Source organism: Coregonus clupeaformis, chromosome 20 (genome assembly GCF_020615455.1).
Source record: "Coregonus clupeaformis isolate EN_2021a chromosome 20, ASM2061545v1, whole genome shotgun sequence".
NCBI classification, from domain to species: domain Eukaryota; kingdom Metazoa; phylum Chordata; class Actinopteri; order Salmoniformes; family Salmonidae; genus Coregonus; species Coregonus clupeaformis.
The window spans coordinates 8,362,189-8,381,539 of record NC_059211.1 but is presented as its reverse complement, the minus strand read 5'-3'; the positions used below and the strand labels follow the sequence as shown (position 1 = coordinate 8,381,539).

The 19,351-nt window shown below is 42.0% G+C and overlaps 2 protein-coding genes across 2 annotated transcripts in view; one reads left to right on the top strand and one right to left on the bottom strand.

Annotated features, from left to right (window-relative positions):
* The window catches only part of LOC121533768 (26S proteasome non-ATPase regulatory subunit 1), a 115,963-nt gene that overhangs the window by 37,157 nt on the left and 59,455 nt on the right, over window positions 1-19,351 (top strand). The gene's annotated exons all lie outside the window — the stretch shown is intronic.
* LOC121533769 (5-hydroxytryptamine receptor 2B-like) lies at window positions 1,915-16,304 on the bottom strand. The gene is made up of 3 exons (XM_041839993.2): window positions 16,036-16,304; window positions 8,270-8,470; window positions 1,915-3,680 (listed from the first exon to the last, which is right to left on the bottom strand). The coding sequence occupies exons 1-3, from the start codon at window positions 16,295-16,297 to the stop codon at window positions 2,758-2,760; spliced, it is 1,386 nt and encodes a 461-aa protein (XP_041695927.2). The 5' UTR covers window positions 16,298-16,304; the 3' UTR covers window positions 1,915-2,757.

Here is a 19,351-nt window from a genome sequence, read left to right as displayed (position 1 = left end):
GGATGTGTTCAATGAAAATAGTGGACCAAATTATTCAACTCTGTTTCTCCTTCAAGATATCATCTCGGAATGTGCCCTGTGTGTCTGTGGGAAACGTGGGAAGGGGCCGTTGTTGCCATAGCAACATACTCTGCACTCGCTCTGGGCTGAGAGGAACTGCAAGCTGAACCGATTTTACAGCTAGCTACTTAATATACTGATATTGACTTTGGTATTATTGTGTGTAGCTACGTTTGCTAGCTAGCTATTTAGCCAGCGAGCCCGGGGAGAGAACATTGCATTGTGGGTTTTGTAGTCGACTTGAGCTGCAACTGATTTCACAACGATTTTCATGTTTCTACCAACCTTGTTATAATGACAAAAATATAGCTATTTCACTCTGTTAAGCGTAGGTATTTGTGTTTTGGGGTGGATTATCCCTCTTAAGATGAATGTATTAACTGTTAGTCGTTCTGGAAAAGAGCATCTGCTAAATGACTTAAATGTAAATCAACAAGGGCTTTCAAAAAATTCTAGCTAGCAACAACATTAGCACAGCTTGCTAGTTGGCTTACATTAGCTACAGCAGGCACAAGCCAAACAAGCTACTGCGACCTTGTGGCCTGGAGTATTAAACAAAGTAACACTCCTCTACCGTAAAAAACATCAATTAATTAATAGCCTGGGTGTTTATTTGTATAAATCAAAACGGGCGCTAATTAGAGACAGGCTTCTATTTCCTTAATGCACACACCTTTTGCGTAGTTAATTGTTTAATTCCAGCATTCACTTCCAGCATAAAAAAATAAAATAAAAAAATCCTGCGCTAATGGTTATCATTTACAGTGTCATTTCTTTTGTCTAAATATGCCTCTATATATTTATTTATTTTTATGAACAGTTTTCTTTCTTTTCCCACTTGAGGGCGATATGACTGTTTCTTGGGGTCTGTACTCCAGAAGTTGACTGTTTTTGTGCTTGCCAGTTACAGCTGTTAGCAGCCAATGACTAGCACCAGAACATGTTGTTTTTAAATGCATTGGGGCCTATAGATTGGCATGCTTCTCTCTATATTCAGCTATTAATAGGCTACATTTTGGTTATTAAAAAGCTGTGTAATATAATTTTGCAATGCGAGTCATTATTATTAAACATTGTATTAAATGCATTCATTTGTTTCTAAAGTATGTCGTTTTGAGAATATTTTTTCCCATCTCAAAATAGGACGCTGCCCCTTTAAGACCAACATTCCAAAAGATATTACATTGACATTTACATTTTAGATATATCAACTGTCTACAGTAGGCTAGCCAAGACAAATGCTAGGTGTCTTTTTGTAACTTTCTTTTTGCAGACTATCAACAGTAGCCAGCATATTGCTAGTACTGTATGTTCTCTATTGAAGGTTGTATATTACTTTCCCAAAGGTAAATGAGCGAATGGATTATTGAGCGTTTATTTTGCTCAGGACAGCTTGCGTGTGCTGTGTGAAGGCCATTGGCATCGGCTAATAAAATCAAAAATAATCTAATGTGCTGCTTGACTAGTTGTGACTTGCGGGAACAAGTGATGCTTCAATGAATGGTCAATCGTATTGCTCAAATACAAATGGTATGACTTTACCGCGTGTAGTCTTCAATGGTACGCTGCGACAGAGCGGGTAAATGCTGAGCTGGAACACGAAAATGCGCAGAAAAGTTACTGGGCCAGTGACTGACGAGTTCCATTGGCCATCGTTAATGTCAGACCCTGTTATAGCTTCAAAACATGTTTAAACTAGTTTTTATATCATGGATGGTCAGTCCTTGCATCCATAGCTCTGTCTATGAATTTGAGTGGTTACATTTCTCCAGCCCCATCCCTCAGCTTTTTACTGGAACAGAGGTGGGGACGACGCTTTGTTATTGTTTCAACTGCTGATTGCCCCTTTAAGAACTGTAAAAAAATGACATACTTATGGCTTTTCTTTTAGCCAAGCACAGATTTATCAATTTATGAACCAGCACTTTATGCTAAATACATATCCATCTGTAGGCTATACATTTGTATTTGACAAGCTTCCCTTTTGCAAAGGTTTTGTCTTTGTTGTATTTATATATAATAATCCACTTGGATGCTTTAACAGTTTGGGAAAATAGGACCTGTGACTATACAATTAAATCTGTTAATATTCATGAAAGCACTTACCACCCATTTTAACTGCAATTTTTTGGTATTTATAAACTATTTTGTGTGATGTTGAGGCTGAATGTCTAGTTTATAAGGTGAAGTGTTTGTCCTCTCAATAGGTAAGAATGTCATCTCCTCAATGGAAATTGTCCATAGCAGAGAACTAAATAGCCCAAGGTGACAGGATTAGCATCGGAATAGACATTGTATCCACTGAGAGAGTTTCCAGACAGTCATATGTCTTCATTCCTTACGTATTTCTCTTGCGGCTTTCTTAAGGACAATCTGACCTGACCCTTGTCAGGTTATCTTTTATTGAGGGCAACCACCTCAACACACCTATTTGATGTCTCATTTTATTCATAATGTTCAGCTATCTCTGTACAGAGAGCCTCTTATTTCTTGCCAAAGTGTTTGACAGAGATCGACATCTCCTTTTGTTTTCCCCTTGAGAGCACACTGTTTTCTTGAATAGCAAAGAAACCATGTGTAGGAACTAGAAGGTGATGCTCATGGAAGGTAATCCCCTGGGGAGCTCATAACTCAAGCCTTGGTGTGACTTTCTGGTTCAAATTGTTTCCCTTTTGCTGACTGCATTTTCCGAAAGGCCTACAAGTAACTGACATGCTCTTCGGGTTTGCAATCCTCATTTTCGGTAAGGAGCAGAGTGTCCAGGAGAACGCTGCTAGATGACTGCATTGGTGCTTGCCGACGGCTCAGTTGACTCTGATAGCTCACCGGCCCGATGCCGTTCTTCATTCCCCGCTTCATGAACAGCTTAGAGTTCTCCGCCACAGATGAACGGAAGGAGATCCGTGTCAGATTCCTACAGCAATGCTGTTCTCTTGTATGGCTGGCTGGCCCATTACTGATGCTGCTGTAGTTACAGGTGATGTAGCGTGTGAAGGCCTGGCGGAAGGTCTTGTTAAAGAGGGTGTAGACCAGCGGGTTGATACCTGATGACACATAGCCCACCCACACAAAGATCTCCATCAGACTGCCGATCACATGGACGTCGCAGCTGGCACAAAGCACAGAGGTGATGTTAGTGATGAAGAATGGGCACCACATGACCACAAACAGCAGGAAGACGATGCCCAGCACCTTGGAGGCACGCTGCTCATTGGTCAGGTTTTGCATGGACTTCTTGCCCAGGGTGGACATGCGACGGATGGGGATCTCGTCACTTGTGATGGGGTTGGTGGGAGAGGTGGGGTTTCCCGGCAGTTTCTCAGTTGTGGGAGAGGCCATGGACTGCTCCCTCTGGAAGACTGTGGAGACGGTTGGGCGAGTGAAACGCTGGGTGACCTTTGACCTGAGCAGAAAAGCTTTCTTGCGCAACACCTGAATGGTGAGCAGGTAGATGACCATCATGATGGTTAAAGGGATGAAAAAAGCTGTCATGGAGCCAAACATAATGAACTCTCGGAAGCTGTCTGGTTTCAATAGGCAGGTGTGGTTGCTGTTAAAGGTAACATTGTTTGGAAGATGGTAGTTTCTCAGCCCCTTGATGGGAATGGGGATTGCGATACCTGTGTAAGAGAGAGACAAGTTTGGTCAGTCAAATCATCAATGCAAACTTTGCATCCTACTCTTGGTTGTGTGAGATTCAATGTGATTTGGAAGTAGATACAGTATCTTCTCACAGCTTAGTTTTCCACAGTGGTCACTTTATGCTGCTTTTGTTTTTGCATTTTATTATTGGACATTAAATCTTCATAACTGCTTTTCCTTTTGATGTTGCCAGAGTATAAAACTGTAGAAAGCCTCATGCTTTCACAACTGAGGACAGCAGAGGGAGCGCAAAGGGTTAGGAAGAAACTGCATTCTGTGAGTCCTGGAAGTTCTCATTCTTTGCTTAACAATCAAATAAACTAGCCATATATCGCCAGCTATAATACAGTGACAGTGAACACACACCCTGGACGAAGACACTCTTCATCAGTTGATGTGTCTAAGTGCTGCCCCTGTAACTCAAAGCAATCTGGTTTTGCTCAGTGAAAGAAAGTCAATGTGTAGAACCTAGCCCCGAGTGAAAACTGGGGACGTGCTGTTGTGAAGGGGTCCGAACGCTCCATTACTACCATTAATGCCAGGCTGAACTCCGCCAAGTCCTCACACCACAATCTCCCAAATGCCTCAGTCAGAGGAACTGTCTGGTCTGACTATGTTAACGAGCATAGGGGTGTTTAATTTCATTTCCTACTGGAAAGCTAATATATAACGGTTAACAGATCATTAAAAGCAAACCAGTATGCTTATTTACTGAGGGTTCACTGGCCAGTCATCAGCAATACAGACTCGGGCAGTGGACTCTAAAGTAATATCATCAATCAGGAAAATAGAACTATGTTTGTCTCAACTCTCAAACTATCTCATTGGACAGTGGCAAATGACACATTTGGGTCTAGGTTTACATTGGGCCAAAAATGGGAAACCAGTTTGAGTCTGAAATTCCCTCGTATGAAAGATGCCCTGTGAGAAGAGGATTCCAGTGTTTCAGCTCCATCTCCACCTCGTTTATGGTCTAATAATAGGCTAAGCAAATGAATGCAATGATCAGGGGCTATCAGGTAGGGGCTATCAATGAGAAGGCTAAGCTATTCTACACACAACAGACCGAAGACAAAACACATACTCCCATCTTTCATAGCAATGTAATCTGAGATTAATAGCAAAGAGAAAGAGCAGGCGAGGGAGAGAGGGGCAGGCAGACAGACAGTCGGAACCGTGCGTATAGGCTATAACTTGGTAATCTTTATCTCGCATTGTCTTGTCTTGCAGTGCCTCAAATATTCACAAAGTATATTAAAATAAATATTAGGCTATCAACGAGTAGGCGTATTGCTAAACCATTCTACATTGTGCCAGTGAATTGAAGTTGAACATCGCTAAAGTGCTAACAGTCAGTATCTGGATAATATGTGTGAAATGCTTGATAATGTATGTGATATCAACAGAGAGGTTTTTAGATATTGACTGGCTTTCATCAAGTTGCCCACTCAAGAAAAAACTGCAAACTTTAACCAGTGCCTGCAACCTGGTTCAGGTTATCAGTCAACCTACCAGGTAGTTACAAACAGCAAAGGATTTAAATCATCAATATGTGTTGATCACATCTTTACTAATGCTGCAGAAATTTGCTTTAAAGTGGTATCCAAATCCATAGGCTGTAGTGATGACAATATAGTAGCCATATCTAGGAAAACCAAAGTTCCAAAGGCTGGGCCTAATATAGTATATAAGAGGTCATACAATAAGTTTTGTAGTGATTCTTATGTTGATGATGTAAATAATATTTGCTGGTTTGTGGTGTGTAAGGAGGAGCAACCAGACGCTGCACTTGACACATTTATGAAATTGCTTATTCCAGTTACTAATAAGCATGCACCCATTAAGAAAATGACTGTTAAAAACTGTTAAATCTCCTTGGATTGATGAGGAGTTGAAAAATGGTATGGTTGAGAGGGATGAGGCAAAACGAATGGCAAATAAGTCTGGCAGCACAACCGATTTGGTACTGCAAATTGAGAAATCTTGTGACTAAACTAAATACAAATAAGAAACTATAGCCTACTATGAAACAAAAATACATTACCGGTATATAAAGAATGATAGTAAAAATCTTAAATGACATTTTGGGCTAAAAGGCAAACTTAGCTCCATTCATTGAATCAGATGGCAAAATCACAAAATCTGATCACAAAACCCACTGATATTGCCAACTACTTTAGTGATTTTTTCATTGGCAAGATTAGTAAATTTAGGCATGAAATGCCAGCAACAAACGCTGACACTACATCCAAGTATATCTGACCAAATTATGAAAGACAAGCATCGTACTTTTGAATTCCGTAAAAGTGAGTGTGGAAGAGTTGAAAAAAATGGTTGTCTATCAACAATTACAAGCCACCGGGGTTTGATATCCTGGATGAAAAAATTACTGAGGATAATAGCGGACGATATTGGTGCCTTGGCAACAGCTAATGGGGATCCCTAATAAATACAAATACATCAGTTTAATTACACCTAAATGTGCAATAAAAAGTATTATGCCTATAGCTTATTTAATTAAACTCTGGCTGTTGATGTCCTAGCTATAAATTGCAAAGCAGGGCATCCCCGAATCCGCACTGAGCTAAAAAAAAATGTAAATGGCAAGTTCACTTTCTCATCCATAAACGCATCTCAAGTGCAAATACTGTCCAGCAGCTCAAATCACCAGGATGGGGGGCATTTTTATTAGGAGGGACATCTATCATGGATCGCTTAAATAATGATTTATGATCACACTTCCTCAATTTAAATATTATGGGGTCACTTATACATTTGGCAGCCAAGCACGAGTTATGTGTAGCCTATTATCGTCAAGACAATATATTTACGCCGAGAATAAAAACCTCCACTCCAGGCTTCTGTCATAAAAAAAACAAATCCTGTGTGAATTGTCCTCTGGAATAATGCACATGCTTGGATAATAATTTGCCTACATAACCAACGTCTCTAGTAATACTAGTCCTGTCTGGATAGGGCTATATAACACAGCAAAGAATAAGCTTATCGGCATGCACCACATCATCCCATGGGCTCGGTCAAGGCTGCGCACAGCAGAAATATCACTGACACATCACCTTCTAGTTCCTACACATCACCTTCTATATTCAAACAAAAGTATTTTTATAAGATAAGTGGGCAGCATCATGCTCATGCCAGTCCTCTCTAGAAAACGAAATTAGACTTCCTAGTAGGACTCTCCAATAATGAGGTGGTGTGTGTGTGTGTGCAGCCGTTTCAGCGTGTTTTGGGAGTCGAGCAAGAGTCTACTCCTTCGACTCCCACCACAGCAGTCGGAGACAACTCCAAAAATCCTGGAGTTGTTCACCCCTAGCTGAAACAAGCAAAGGAGTCTTCAGAGTCGAGCTAATTCCCCCCACAATGCAGCAGCAGCACACATAGAAATGTAATGAATAGAACGGTCTTGGAATCATAGAATTAGGAATTTTCGAAACAATGTTTTGGGTCGTTGCTAGCTAGTTAGTTCAAATAATGACAATGGCTTAACTTTAGCTACGTTTTCTTCATTATTACAGGAACATAAACCCACAACAACATTATTATTTGCAAGGTAATGGCGAGCTTACAGAAAAGTACCTACTGCCACAGTGTGACGAAATAAAATTGGGTCATTCAGTGCTACAAGGAAACTGACAGTCGCAGCAACGGTCTACAGACATTCCACCGGATATAAATTAAATGTTGTTTTGACCAGCAACACTTGTTGCATTCTAATTGTCTACAGACATGTCGTTAGACCAAGTATAAACCGGACAAGTATAAACTCTGGTAATTTGACTGGTAGGTAAACTCCTGGGTACACTCACAATGGCTGCCTGGTATTGTGATGCAATAATTTCCTTCAGATGATGTTAACTGATGTATGTTTTTGTAATGTCAGTTGAGTTGAATCAACAAATCACAGCACATTTCTTAGCACATTTTACCTCCTGCATTGCTCCTATGGGTACACTCGCAAAGGCCACCAGTCCACCCATTATGCCATCATTGACTTGAATATGGACGCTGGTTCTATTCATTCTATTTCTATGACCGCACATGCAGTCAGGAGCTAAGGAATGTATAAAATGCTGTTTTTTAAAATGCTGTTATTATGGTGAACACGGTCATTTGGCAGGACAATTACCGTCATCCAAAATGTCATGACCGTCACAGCCCTAGTGGTGATGTAAAATGAATTTCCTTCCTGGAGGAATACTCTCAAAATCCTTTAACCCCCCTTTTCATTTTATGCTTCTTTTGTGCAAGTCTTTCAGGATCGTTTACTGGGTTTTCCCACAGGTCACCTTGACTGCTATCACTCTGATACTCTGTTACTGTGTTGAATTCCCTCCCTAGAAACTTCACCCCACTGTATGTGAAACTTTATATAGCTTCTGTTTTTATTGCATCCGGCTTTCTTTTCTGACCATCAACCAGGCTTGCCACAGATGCTAAGGAATTGAACTGCAATGATGTAGACTAAAGTACCTCAATCAAACTGTCACTGTAGAAACATTGCAGAAATCAACAGTCAACACAGGACAAAAAAAACAGAGCAGCTTACCAATGGATATGAGCCACACCACTGCTATCTTGGCCATGGCTTTGGACCTAGACTTATACTGGCTGTGCTGAATGGGCTTCTTGATGGCTATGTAGCGGTCCAGTGAGATGGCACATAGGTGCATGATGGACGCTGTAGAGAACAGGACGTCCAGGAAGAGCCAGATTGGGCAGAGGAATTCCGGAAGAGGCCACCCGGAATCTGAGAAACAGAAAAAAGATGGAAAGCATTGGATTGTTAACTGCTCTCATAGGCCAATACAGAACCATTTGAGATTAAAACAATACAGTTCTCAAACTTGTTTACTGTGGTGCTAAATCTTTTAAATGTGTTCACCTTACTTCAGATAAGCCTTATTTAATTTAGATTTCAGTGACTGTAAGTCATGATTTTGTTTTAACAATCTGAATTGAATTGCTATCTATTTGGATTATTCCCATTTGAAAACAGGACTACACTGAACAAAAATATAAACGCAACATGTAAAGTGTTCATCCCATGTTTCATGAGCTAAAATAAAACATCCCAAAAATGTTCCATGCGCACAAAAAGCTTATTTCTCTCAAATTTTGTTTACAAATTAGTTTACGTCCCTGTTAGTGAGCATTTATCTTTTGCCAAGATAATCCATCCACCTGACAGGTGTGGCATATCAAGAAGCTGATTAAACAGCATGATCATTACACAGGTGCACCTTGTGCTGGGGACAATAAAAGGCCACTCTAAAATGTGCAGTTTTGTCACACAACACAATGCCACAGATGTCTCAAGTTTTGAGGGAGTGAGCAATTGGCATGATTACTACCGGAATGTCCACCAGAGCTGTTGCCAAATAATTTAATGTTCATTTCTCTACCATAAGCTGCCTTCAATGTCGTTTTAGGGGGAGGAGGGGGTGCTGAGGAGTATTTCTGTTTGTAATAAAGCCCTTTTTCTTTGTGGGGGTAAAACACATTTTAATTGGCTGGCTGCCAAGTGGGTGGGCCTTGGAGGGCATGGCTGCACCCCTGCCCAGTCATGTGAAATCCATAGATTAGGGCCTAATTTATTTATTTCAATTGACTGATTTCCGTATATGAACTGTAACTCAGTAAAATCTTTGAAATGTTTGCATTTATTTTTGTTCAGTATAATTTCTGATGTGCTCTCATGGCCTCAGCACACCTATTATATTATAAATAGAGCTTGTGTTGTTGACCCCACCAGCAATGGGGAGATGTGCTTCAATAGTGGATTAAAACCAGCTCTGATGTAGTGAATTCTGTTTGTTTATTTTAGTAAAGAATGAATTTACTGCAGCTCTTATGACTGTGTATGGAGCTGAAAGCTCTATGCTCTTGATGTAGATGTGTTCAAGCACCCTTCTCTCCAGAACTGTTTATTTTGGGTCTCCAATGTGAAATTGGTGAGTAATTGGGCTGGGTTATGTCCCATTGCACATCAGCATTGTAAAAGATCCTGTTGTTGGAAAGGTTTTTGAATGATTTCTTTAGTGTTAACCCTTTAGCTGATTGCTTGTGCTTCATAACTCGAGCATTAGTGAATATATCACATTAATTTTTGTATAAAAGTTTTACTACTAATATTGTATATTCATATACAATTATAAAAGTAATGCACTTTTGAAGAAATGGTTCTTGAACACTATTTTAGTGTCCTCCCTTCATGTTTTACATGCGCCCTAGGACTGTAATGGACACCCCTTACCCTCTTTATTGGGTTCCACTGCACACCATTTCAGGTGCTTTGTTCAGCTTGATGCACCATTTGCCTTTTCTCCTTATTTTTTAATTTAGAAATATTTTCTGTGTGATATTTAAATAAACTTCGATAGGTACTTTCTAAGAGTATATTTTTGTGAGCCCTTTAATTGCTGTCATCTGTGTCTACTTAACATGGACAAAGATACTTTTTTTCTCTCTATGGGAATAAGCTCATACTCTCAACATATTCTGTGCATGTGGTGATATTAAGTGCTTAGATCAGAGTTTATAAATGTCTGCTGGTAAAGTTTCTGAAGATGTACACTGAACAAAAATATAAACGCAGCATGCAACAAATTCAAAGATTTTATTGAGTTACGGTTCATATAAGGAAATCAGTCAATTGAAATAAATTCATTAGGCCCTAATTTATGGATTTCACATGACTGGAAATACAGATGCATCTGTTGGTCACAGATACCTTAAAAAAAAAGGTAGGGGCGTGGATCAGAAAACCAGTCAGTATCTGGTGTGACCACCATTTGCCTCATGCAGCACGACACATTTCCTTCGCATAGAGTTGATCAGGCTGTTGATTGTGGCCTGTGTAATGTTGTCCCACTCCTCTTCAATGGCTGTGCGAAATTGCTGGATTTTTGGCTGGAACTGGAACATGCTGTTGTACACGTCGATCCAGAGCATCCCAAACGTGCTCAATGGGTGATATGTCTGAGTATGCAGTCCATGGAAGAATTGGGATATTTTCAGCTTCCAGGAATTGTGGACAGATCCTTGCGACATGTTCTCATAGAATGCAGCTGGTTTCAATCGTGACCATTTACAAAGGAGTGTGCAATTTTGTGCATTATCATGCTGAATGTGATGGCGGCAGATGAATGGCACGACAATGGGCCTCAGGATCTTGTCTCTGGGATGGTTTCTGACAGTTTGTGCTGAAATTCTTTGGTTGTGCAAACACACAGCTTTATCAGCTGTCCAGGTGGCTGGTCTCAGACGATCCTGCAGGTGAAGAAGCTGGATGTGGAGGGGCTGACGTGGTTACACGTGGTCTGCGGTTGTGAGGCCGGTTGGACAAACTTCCAAAGTCTCTAAAACAACTGAGTTGGCTTATGGTAGAGAAATTAAGATTACATTCTCTGGCAACAGCTTTGGTGGACATTCCTGCAGCCAGCATGCCAATTGCACGCTCCCCCAAATCTTGAGACATCTGTGGCATTCTTTTGTGACAAAACTTCACATTTTAGTGGTATTTTATTGTGCACCTGTGTAATGATCATGCTGTTTAATCAGCTTATTGATATGCCACAGGTGGATGGATTATTTTGGCAAAGGAGAAATGAGCATTTTGTGCGTATGGAACATTTCTGGGATCTTTTATTTCAGCTCATGAAACATGGAACCAACACTTTACATGTTGCGTTTATATTTTTGTTCAGTATATGTTTTGCCAAGGTGGCCACATTTCTAAGTCAAACGTATGAAGCCATTTGTAGTGGACCGGCTACTCTGTGAGAGAGCGAATACTTTGAAAACAGAGCTACAAACCTCTAGTGTAGGGTGAGGTCACCATTCCAAAGTGGGAGAAAGCCAGTTTGGACTCAAACAAAAACAAAGCTGAAAATGCTGTCTTATTAAAGGGCTGTCTTTGAGTATTATTATTGTAATTACGATAATTATTATTATTGCTTACTTTAGAAAATGTCCCCGTTCCAGCAAATACCAGGGTATAAACACTCTGTCCTGCGCCATTGATGTCTGTCAGGCTCTCTGATTACACAAGACATGCACACAGTTCTTAAGGGGCTCCATACTTTATATGGGATTCCTTTTTTTTTTCAGTGCATCTGTAAACTCATCCTAAATCTTAAACTCTGATCTGGCCATCACAATTGTTTCATGGTCTTTCTGGACACCCCTTCAAATTAGTGGAATTGACTATTTCAGCCACACCCGTTGCTGACAGGTGTATAAAATCGAGCACACAGCCATACAATCTCCGTAGCCAAACATTGGCAGTAGAATGGCCTTATTGAAGAGCTCAGTGACTGTCAACGTGGCTCCGTAGTAGGATGCCACCTTTCCAACAAGTCAGTTTGTCAAATTTCTGCACCGCTAGAGCTGCCCCGTTCAACTGTAAGTGCTGTTATTGTGAAGAGGAAACGTCTAGGAGCAACAACGGGTCAACCGCGAAGTGGTAGGCCACACAAGCTCACAGAACGGGACCGCCGAGTGCTGAAGCGCGGAGCGCATGAAAATAGTCTGTCCTCGGTTGCAACACTCACTACTGAGTTCCAAACTGCCTCTGTAAGCAATGTCAGCACAAGAACTGTTAGTCGGGAGCTTCATGAAATGGGTTTCCATGGCCGAGCAGCCGCACACAAGCCTAAGATCACCATGCGCAATGTCAAGCGTCGGCTGGAGTGGCGTAAAGCTCGCCGCCATTGGACTCTGGAGCAGTGGAAACGTGTTCTCTAGAGTGAACAATCACGCTTCACCATCTGGCAGTCCGACGGACGAACCTGGGTTTGGCGGATGCCAGGAGAACGCTACCTGCCCCAATGCATAGTGCCAACTGTAAATTTTGGTGGAGGAGGAATAATGGTCTGGTGCTGTTTTTCATGGTTCAGACTAGGCCCCTTAGTTCCAGTGAAGGGAAATCTTAAAGCTACAGCATACAATGACATTCTAGACAATGCTTTGCTTCCAGCTTTGTGGCAACAGCTTGGGGAAGGCCCTTTCCTGTTTCAGCATGACAATGCCCCCGTGCACAAAGCGATGTCCATAAAGAAATGGTTTGTCGAGATCGGTGTGGAAGAACTTGACTTGCCTGCACAGAGCCCTGACCTCCACCCCATTGAACACCCTCAGGATGAATTTGAACGCTGACTGCGAGCCAGGCCAAATTGCCCAACATCAGTGCCCTACCTCACTAATGCTCTAGTGGCTGAATGGAAGCAAGCCCCCGCAGCAATGTTCCAACATCTAGTGGAAAGCCTTCCCAGAAGAGTGGAGGCTGTTATAGCAGCAAAGGGGGGACCAACTCCATATTAATGCCCATGATTTTGGAATGAGATGTTCGACGAGCAGGTGTCCACATACTTTTGGTCATGTAGTCTTTGCTAGATACTTTGTTTGACAATGGATGTCCCACAGATGAAAGTACATAATTGTAGTATTTTGAAGGCTGTAAGAACTTCCAGATTTTTTTGTTTGCACTGAGGTCCTTCAAGGCAGCATTCGTTCATAAATTGTATTGTTCTTGTTTTAAGCTCTCCTCCGGAGTGCTAATTTGCTAGTCTGTAGGTTGTTCACATTTTAAATTTGGCATGTTTTGATTGAGGGTTCTCCAAACGAATTCTGGTTAAGTCTAGGTTAAAAGACAGCTCTGGTTGAGTGGGAAATGTAGATCTAAGCCTACCTGTTGTTTGTGGGTAGACTGGGTGAGTCTGGGACCGAGGCATGCCTTCTAAAAGCGTGACCTCTCCCTGAAACAGACAGTATTGAGCTCATTAGTGAAGAAGGGTAAGAATGTTCTGTCATTCCCTTGGTTCAGAGGAATGTCGACCATAGTGACACTTATGGGCTGGTGGGCTATTTCGTGAAATCTTAATCGTCACTCTACTTTTCACTCTGGTGGTAGAGAAATTAACATAGTTTCTGGACTGTCAGGTCTTGTGCCCCAGTTGTCCCAAGGCCCAAATATATTTAAGTAAACATTTATCTCTGTCCTCAATATAAACACTTCTCGTGGCACTACCTCGCAAACATGGCACTATGGTAGGCGCCTCCCTGCCGAGTCCTTCAAATAGCTTTTCTTAATGGGTGTCTATGGTCACCCGAGGCTTATTCAGCTGTATATTTAGGTTTACACTGTAGTATAGTCAGTGCACCTTTTAAACAGTGGAACCATTTAATTTTTCAAGGTGTTGACTGTAAGCCTTAAATTCATCTGCTAGGCAGATGTGGAAAAGACCCTCAGGACTTCTTACAGCTGTTATAGACATCAATTGACACTAGCCCTGCCCTCTTTATCAGTAAAAGGTTTCATTTTGGAGGAAGGTTTAACTATGATTGGGTTCACCAACTCATTAATATTGGATGTTTGAGGCAATAGCTAGGCTAATTGTGATTAGTCTGGCATTTCACCCACAGCCAGGGCTTGGGACAGAGAGGAGATATTTATCCAGGCAGACACAGAAGAAAGTGGAGAAATTTTCAAAAACCAAGAATTGCTGGCACTTTCTCTATGCTATGTAGTTGTCTCTATGTAGTTGTGGTTTATTTGGAATTTAGAGAGTCTTGGGTTTAATGGCAGTGATATATTAGTGGTGACGATACTGCGGTTATATAACAAGTAGCTATAACATGTTGTCTCTGTCTTCTGGTAAATGTCTGGTAGGATTTGGATGTGAGCACTGATCCCCTCTCTCGCCGTTTGCCTACACCCACTGTTCTTAGCGCCGCCGGCCTGGATGTACACAGGCCTTAACTGGCCCACCATGTCGAGAGGCTCTAAAGGCTTGGCGTGAAGCACTAAACTCTGTTTATGTCCCCCTGACCCCCACCCCCGCTGTGTGCTCTTGTCTCCAGCCAGGAGAGAAATGACAGCTGCCCCTGAACGGTCGGACCTTGCATCCATTCTGTACATTCACACATTCAGACGAGCTCTGTGTGCACTTACACGTGCATACACATACTCACACACAGCCCCTCTCCATCCTCTGAACAAAGGCTACTTCTCTTCAAAAGCCACTAGCTGTTTACACTGCGGTCTTGGCCCTTTCTGTCAACTATGGTCACTTAAGACAATCCATCTACTCATGTTCTCCAGATTTAGAACGAAGACGCTCTTAAAGACACAGGGATTGATTGACATGATAAGCATGAGGACATGGCCTTGACTTTGTTTATCCCCTCCTTTCCATGCGTCTTGCCCCGATGGACTGCATTAAGATGCGATGGAGCAGCTTCCCCCCCTTAGCAGTTTGCCTCATGCCTCGCTGTTTGCACGGCACATATGGTTCTTATGCAAAGAAAGTGCTTGTTTTCTGAAAGCATGACTTGAGATCAGATTCCTGCCACGCATGGACAAGGTGGGGTGGTTGGTGTGTGTGTGTCGCAGGGCCATTTTCTCCAATAGATTTAATGAGGAGTAATGGCCCTGCTTAAGTTCTGTGTCAGAAGAGCACAGAGGCAGGTGTTTAATTCTGCATTTTGAAGCACAGCTGTAGTTGTACAGCTAGCTACATCACTTAGTGGAATCGAATCCGAATGTTTTCAGTTTGCGCTTGTATCTTTAATTTTTCCCCTTGCGGCCGAAGTGAATGAGTGTGTGAGCCGAGGGAGAGGTTGGTTTGCGATTTGGAAAGTTATCTGTGAAAGTCGTGCAGAAATTGGGTCATCATGATCATTGGTATCTGATAGGGCTGTGCTACGGCCGTGATTACACAGCCAAAGGAAGTAGTTTGTTTATTGTCCACTATCTTGTGTTTTTGTCATCTGCTATAATTTGTTTATAGCTGGCGGAGATTCAGCAGCATCTCTATTGGCGTCCTATTTTAAACTCTGCAGCTCTTGAATTATCGTAAATATGCATGCCTATTTTGTGCTCTGTTCTGTTAACAAATGATGAACGCAATTCTGTAATGGCTTTCTGCTTTGCAATGCACATTTACTGAACCGTTGCGCTCAGGTGTTTCCCGGGGCTCTCAACTGACAGCAGCTTTATAATGGCAGCTCCATGGGGACTGGGGTGACCAAGTGCAATTTAGACCTAATTTATCGGAGCCAAGCTAAGCACAAGTACTAGGCCAGCCTTTTCGCTTGAATCAGCGATATGTTGCCGTATTGGGGCTGAAAAGGAATAATTCTAAATTTAGTTGATGTTGAGGCAATCATCGGGTCACAGTTCTATGAACTGTTCACACTTGTAGGACCAGTAGATTTTAGTATAAGCAGTGTCTTGAGTTTTAAGTGAATGTGCCAGTGATGGGGTCCTTTCTCATGGCACGGCAAGCGGGCAGTCATGTTGGGGTGACTTACTGTAGAGCACAGTGATGAGGGCGATGGGCATCACCAGGAGTCCCACCAGCAGGTCGGCCACTGCCAGGGACATCAGGAAGTAGTTGGTGGCGTTCTGCAGCTTCCTCTCCAGCGACACGGCCAAGATGACCAGGATGTTGCCCCCGATGGTGGCGATGATGACCATGATGATGAGCAGAGCAGCCCAGCGCAGCTGAGCCCCGGCCACCTCCCCGGCCCCCGAGCCGTTGGTCGCCAGCGGGGCCGCTTCTGGCTGGGACATGCTGCTGTGGAAGGGATGGCTGGCCTGGGCACGGGTCGGGGTTCTGCTCTGGCTGGCTCAGGGGGCTTGGCCAGCATGGTCCCACGGGCAGGGGCACGGGGGAGGGCAGCGGAGGGCAGCTCAGAGCCAGCACACAGGGCGGTTGCTCATCCTCGGACGCAGCGTACAAACCAAAAGGGCCACGTCACAATCGAATAAGCCCTGCCGCTGCAAAACTGAACAGGTCGCCTCAAGCTTGTTCCAGGCAGTAATCCAAGCACAGTTGTACTACCACAGTAAAGGGGATGTTAGGTCAAGAGTTGGTTGTCTGACTCGTAGTCCGGGCGCCAGTGTCTTCTTGTTTGTGTACTCCCTAGAACAGGCCAGTTTCTACTAAAAGTTTTAGAAGGAAACAAAAGCGACAATGTTAAACCCCTTACTCTGAAGGGGACATTAGCTTCAGTTTGAAGACCTAATGATGAGTGACATTTATGATAACAAATGTTATGGATTTTTCCTGTATATTCATTAGTAGTATAAAAAATCTACTGCTAATATGTTCGTTCTAGGTCTATTTCTGTAGTTTTCGACCAACTAACTTACAAAACACATTTTAACCCGTAAGGTTAAAAACCATTGCATGTCATTTAAAAAAACATAGCTAGAATTATTTATTTAACTGATAGTAAATTATGCATGGTTTAGTTTTGAACATACAATTTAATTAAGCTTATTTATTTTCATTTTCAAATGCGATTTTAGTTTAGCTTTGTAGTGTTTATAGTAACTTAAAACTTTGCTTATTTATTGCATATCCTAGTGGCTTGTTTTCCTTTCATATTTCTAGACCAAAGTCATTATTTAATTGACAATAGTATTACTCTAAATATATACATTTCATTCTCTAAATATACATGTTTTTTTCCATCAATTTATCATAGCCTTTTAATGTTAATTTGGACATCCTCCAAGAGTCTTTGAAGTGGTCCTCTGTAGCTCAATTGGTAGAGTATGGCGCTTGTAACGCCAGGGTAGTGGGTTCAATCCCCGGGACCACCCATACGTAAAAATGTATGCGCACATGACTGTAAGTCGCTTTGGATAAAAGCGTCTGCTAAATGGCATATTAAATATTAAATTAAAGTGCAGAACAATTATTTGACCCTCCTTAGCCTCTAGCCCGCTAGGTGAAGCCGCTCCCTAGAAACAAACTGCTTATCTCTATTTAAGTTGTCACTGTTTTATCATTTGTCTACAGCAGTCAGTGCGGCTCTGTCTGTGAGGGCCTTCAAAGGCTTTTTATAAATGCACTTCATAACAGAAAAGACTTCAGGGGTCTTAGCAAAAAGAAACAACTGGTTTTATTAGAAGTGAACTGGTCTGGTGGAATGGTATAGTCTGACGCTAGAACAAGCGAACCTCAAAAGTTCTTACAAATTGTAGACTATTTGACCAATTTAACAATTTTCTGTAGATTTGTGATTATTTGATTTATTTTAGAATGATGAACAAACAGTAAGTGACACTTTCTTACCTTCAGCTAAGGCAGAAGCCTGTGTGTTCTCCTTTAGTTTGTCTGGTTCATTTGCATCGCATTCAGAGCTGCTATATCCTTACTTTCCAATCAAGCAATACCTTGCGCGTTGGATGAACAGTGCTGGTCATCACCAAACAACTCAATCCTCAGACTCCTTCAGAGTGGCAGCTTTTTTTTTTCTTGTCCCCGCTCACGTTTTTATACGTAGAACCCCTCCAAAATCATAAAATGTCCTAGGCAGCCATTCCCTTGTGAAAATAATTGCCTAATATTAACTAACTTTGGTGCATTCCATGCTGAGGAATTTCCTTTGTCCCCACATGTTGGATGAGCCCCCGGTTTGGATTCGCATCACCTACCGTGATCACAGGTTGAAAACGTTCAGATGTCTTCGATGTCTCTCTCTCTCTGTCTCTCTCCCTCTTCTGTCTGTATGTCTCTCTCTCTCTCAGGGTCTCGCTCTCTCACGGTCTCTCTTTCTCTCTCTGTCTCGGTCTCACTGTCTCGGTCTCTCTGTCTGTCTCGCTCGCTCTCTCTCTGTCTGTCTTTAGTCGACTTGCTCTTTCTCACTCTTTCTTCCTCCCACCTCCACGTTTACCCATGAGTCATGCTAAGGAGAAAATTGATGAATGTCTCAGAGTTGGCCGAATGCCAGTGGTTCTGGGAGGTAATTTCCTTCAACACAGCCGTCCTACTGTTTATATTTGTCACTTTCTGTTCTCTCCTCCAGTAGGGGCTGGGGATGGACATTGGAGGAGGAGGGAGTTGTTAGTGATGTCCTATTGAAACTGCATTTTCACTTCTTGAAAATATATTTGTCTGCCTAGTCTCAAACGTTTATTGACATTTTTTGGTCCAAGATATAATTATTTAAAAGATGGCCTGAAAACGGCTATATTAGAAATTGCAGAGCCAACCATTTTTGTTAGAATTGATATGCATACACCTTTTTATTTTATTTCACCTTTATTTAACCAGGTAAGCCAGTTGAGAACAGGTTCTCATTTACAACTGCGACCTGGCCAAGATAAAGCAAAGCAGTGCGATTAAAAACAACAACAACAGAGTTACATATGGGATAAATAAAACGTACAGTCAATAACACAATAGAAAATCTATATACAGTGTGTGCAAATGTAGTAAGTTATGGAGGCAAGGCAATAAATAGGCCATAGTGCAAAATAATTACAATTTAGTATTAACACTGGAATGATAGATGTGCAGAAGATGATGTGCAAATAGAGATACTGGGGTGCAAATGAGCAAAATAAATAACAATATGGGGATGAGGTAGTTGGGTGGGCTAATTACATATGGGCTGTGTACAGGTGCAGTGATCTGTAAGCTGCTCTGACAACTGATGCTTAAAGTTAGTGAGGGAGACAAGAGTCTCCAGCTTCAGAGATTTTTGCAGTTTGTTCCAGTCATTGGCAGCAGAGAAATGGAAGGAATGGCAGCCAAAGGAGGTGTTGGCTTTGGGGATGATCAGTGAGATATACCTGCTGGAGCGCATACTACGGGTGGGTGTTGCTATGGTG

What these genes read in the sequence shown, in the direction of transcription:
- LOC121533769 (XM_041839993.2), bottom strand. Translation starts at nt 16,297, where the DNA reads ATGTCCCAGCCAGAAGCGGCCCCGCTGGCGACCAACGGCTCGGGGGCC. An exon ending in CCTCATCACTGTGCTCTACA is followed by an intron (nt 8,471 to 16,035) that starts GTAAGTCACCCC and finishes TCTGTTTCTCAG; the next exon opens with ATTCCGGGTGGCCTCTTCCG. An exon ending in GGTGTGGCTCATATCCATTG is followed by an intron (nt 3,681 to 8,269) that starts GTAAGCTGCTCT and finishes TCTCTTACACAG; the next exon opens with GTATCGCAATCCCCATTCCC.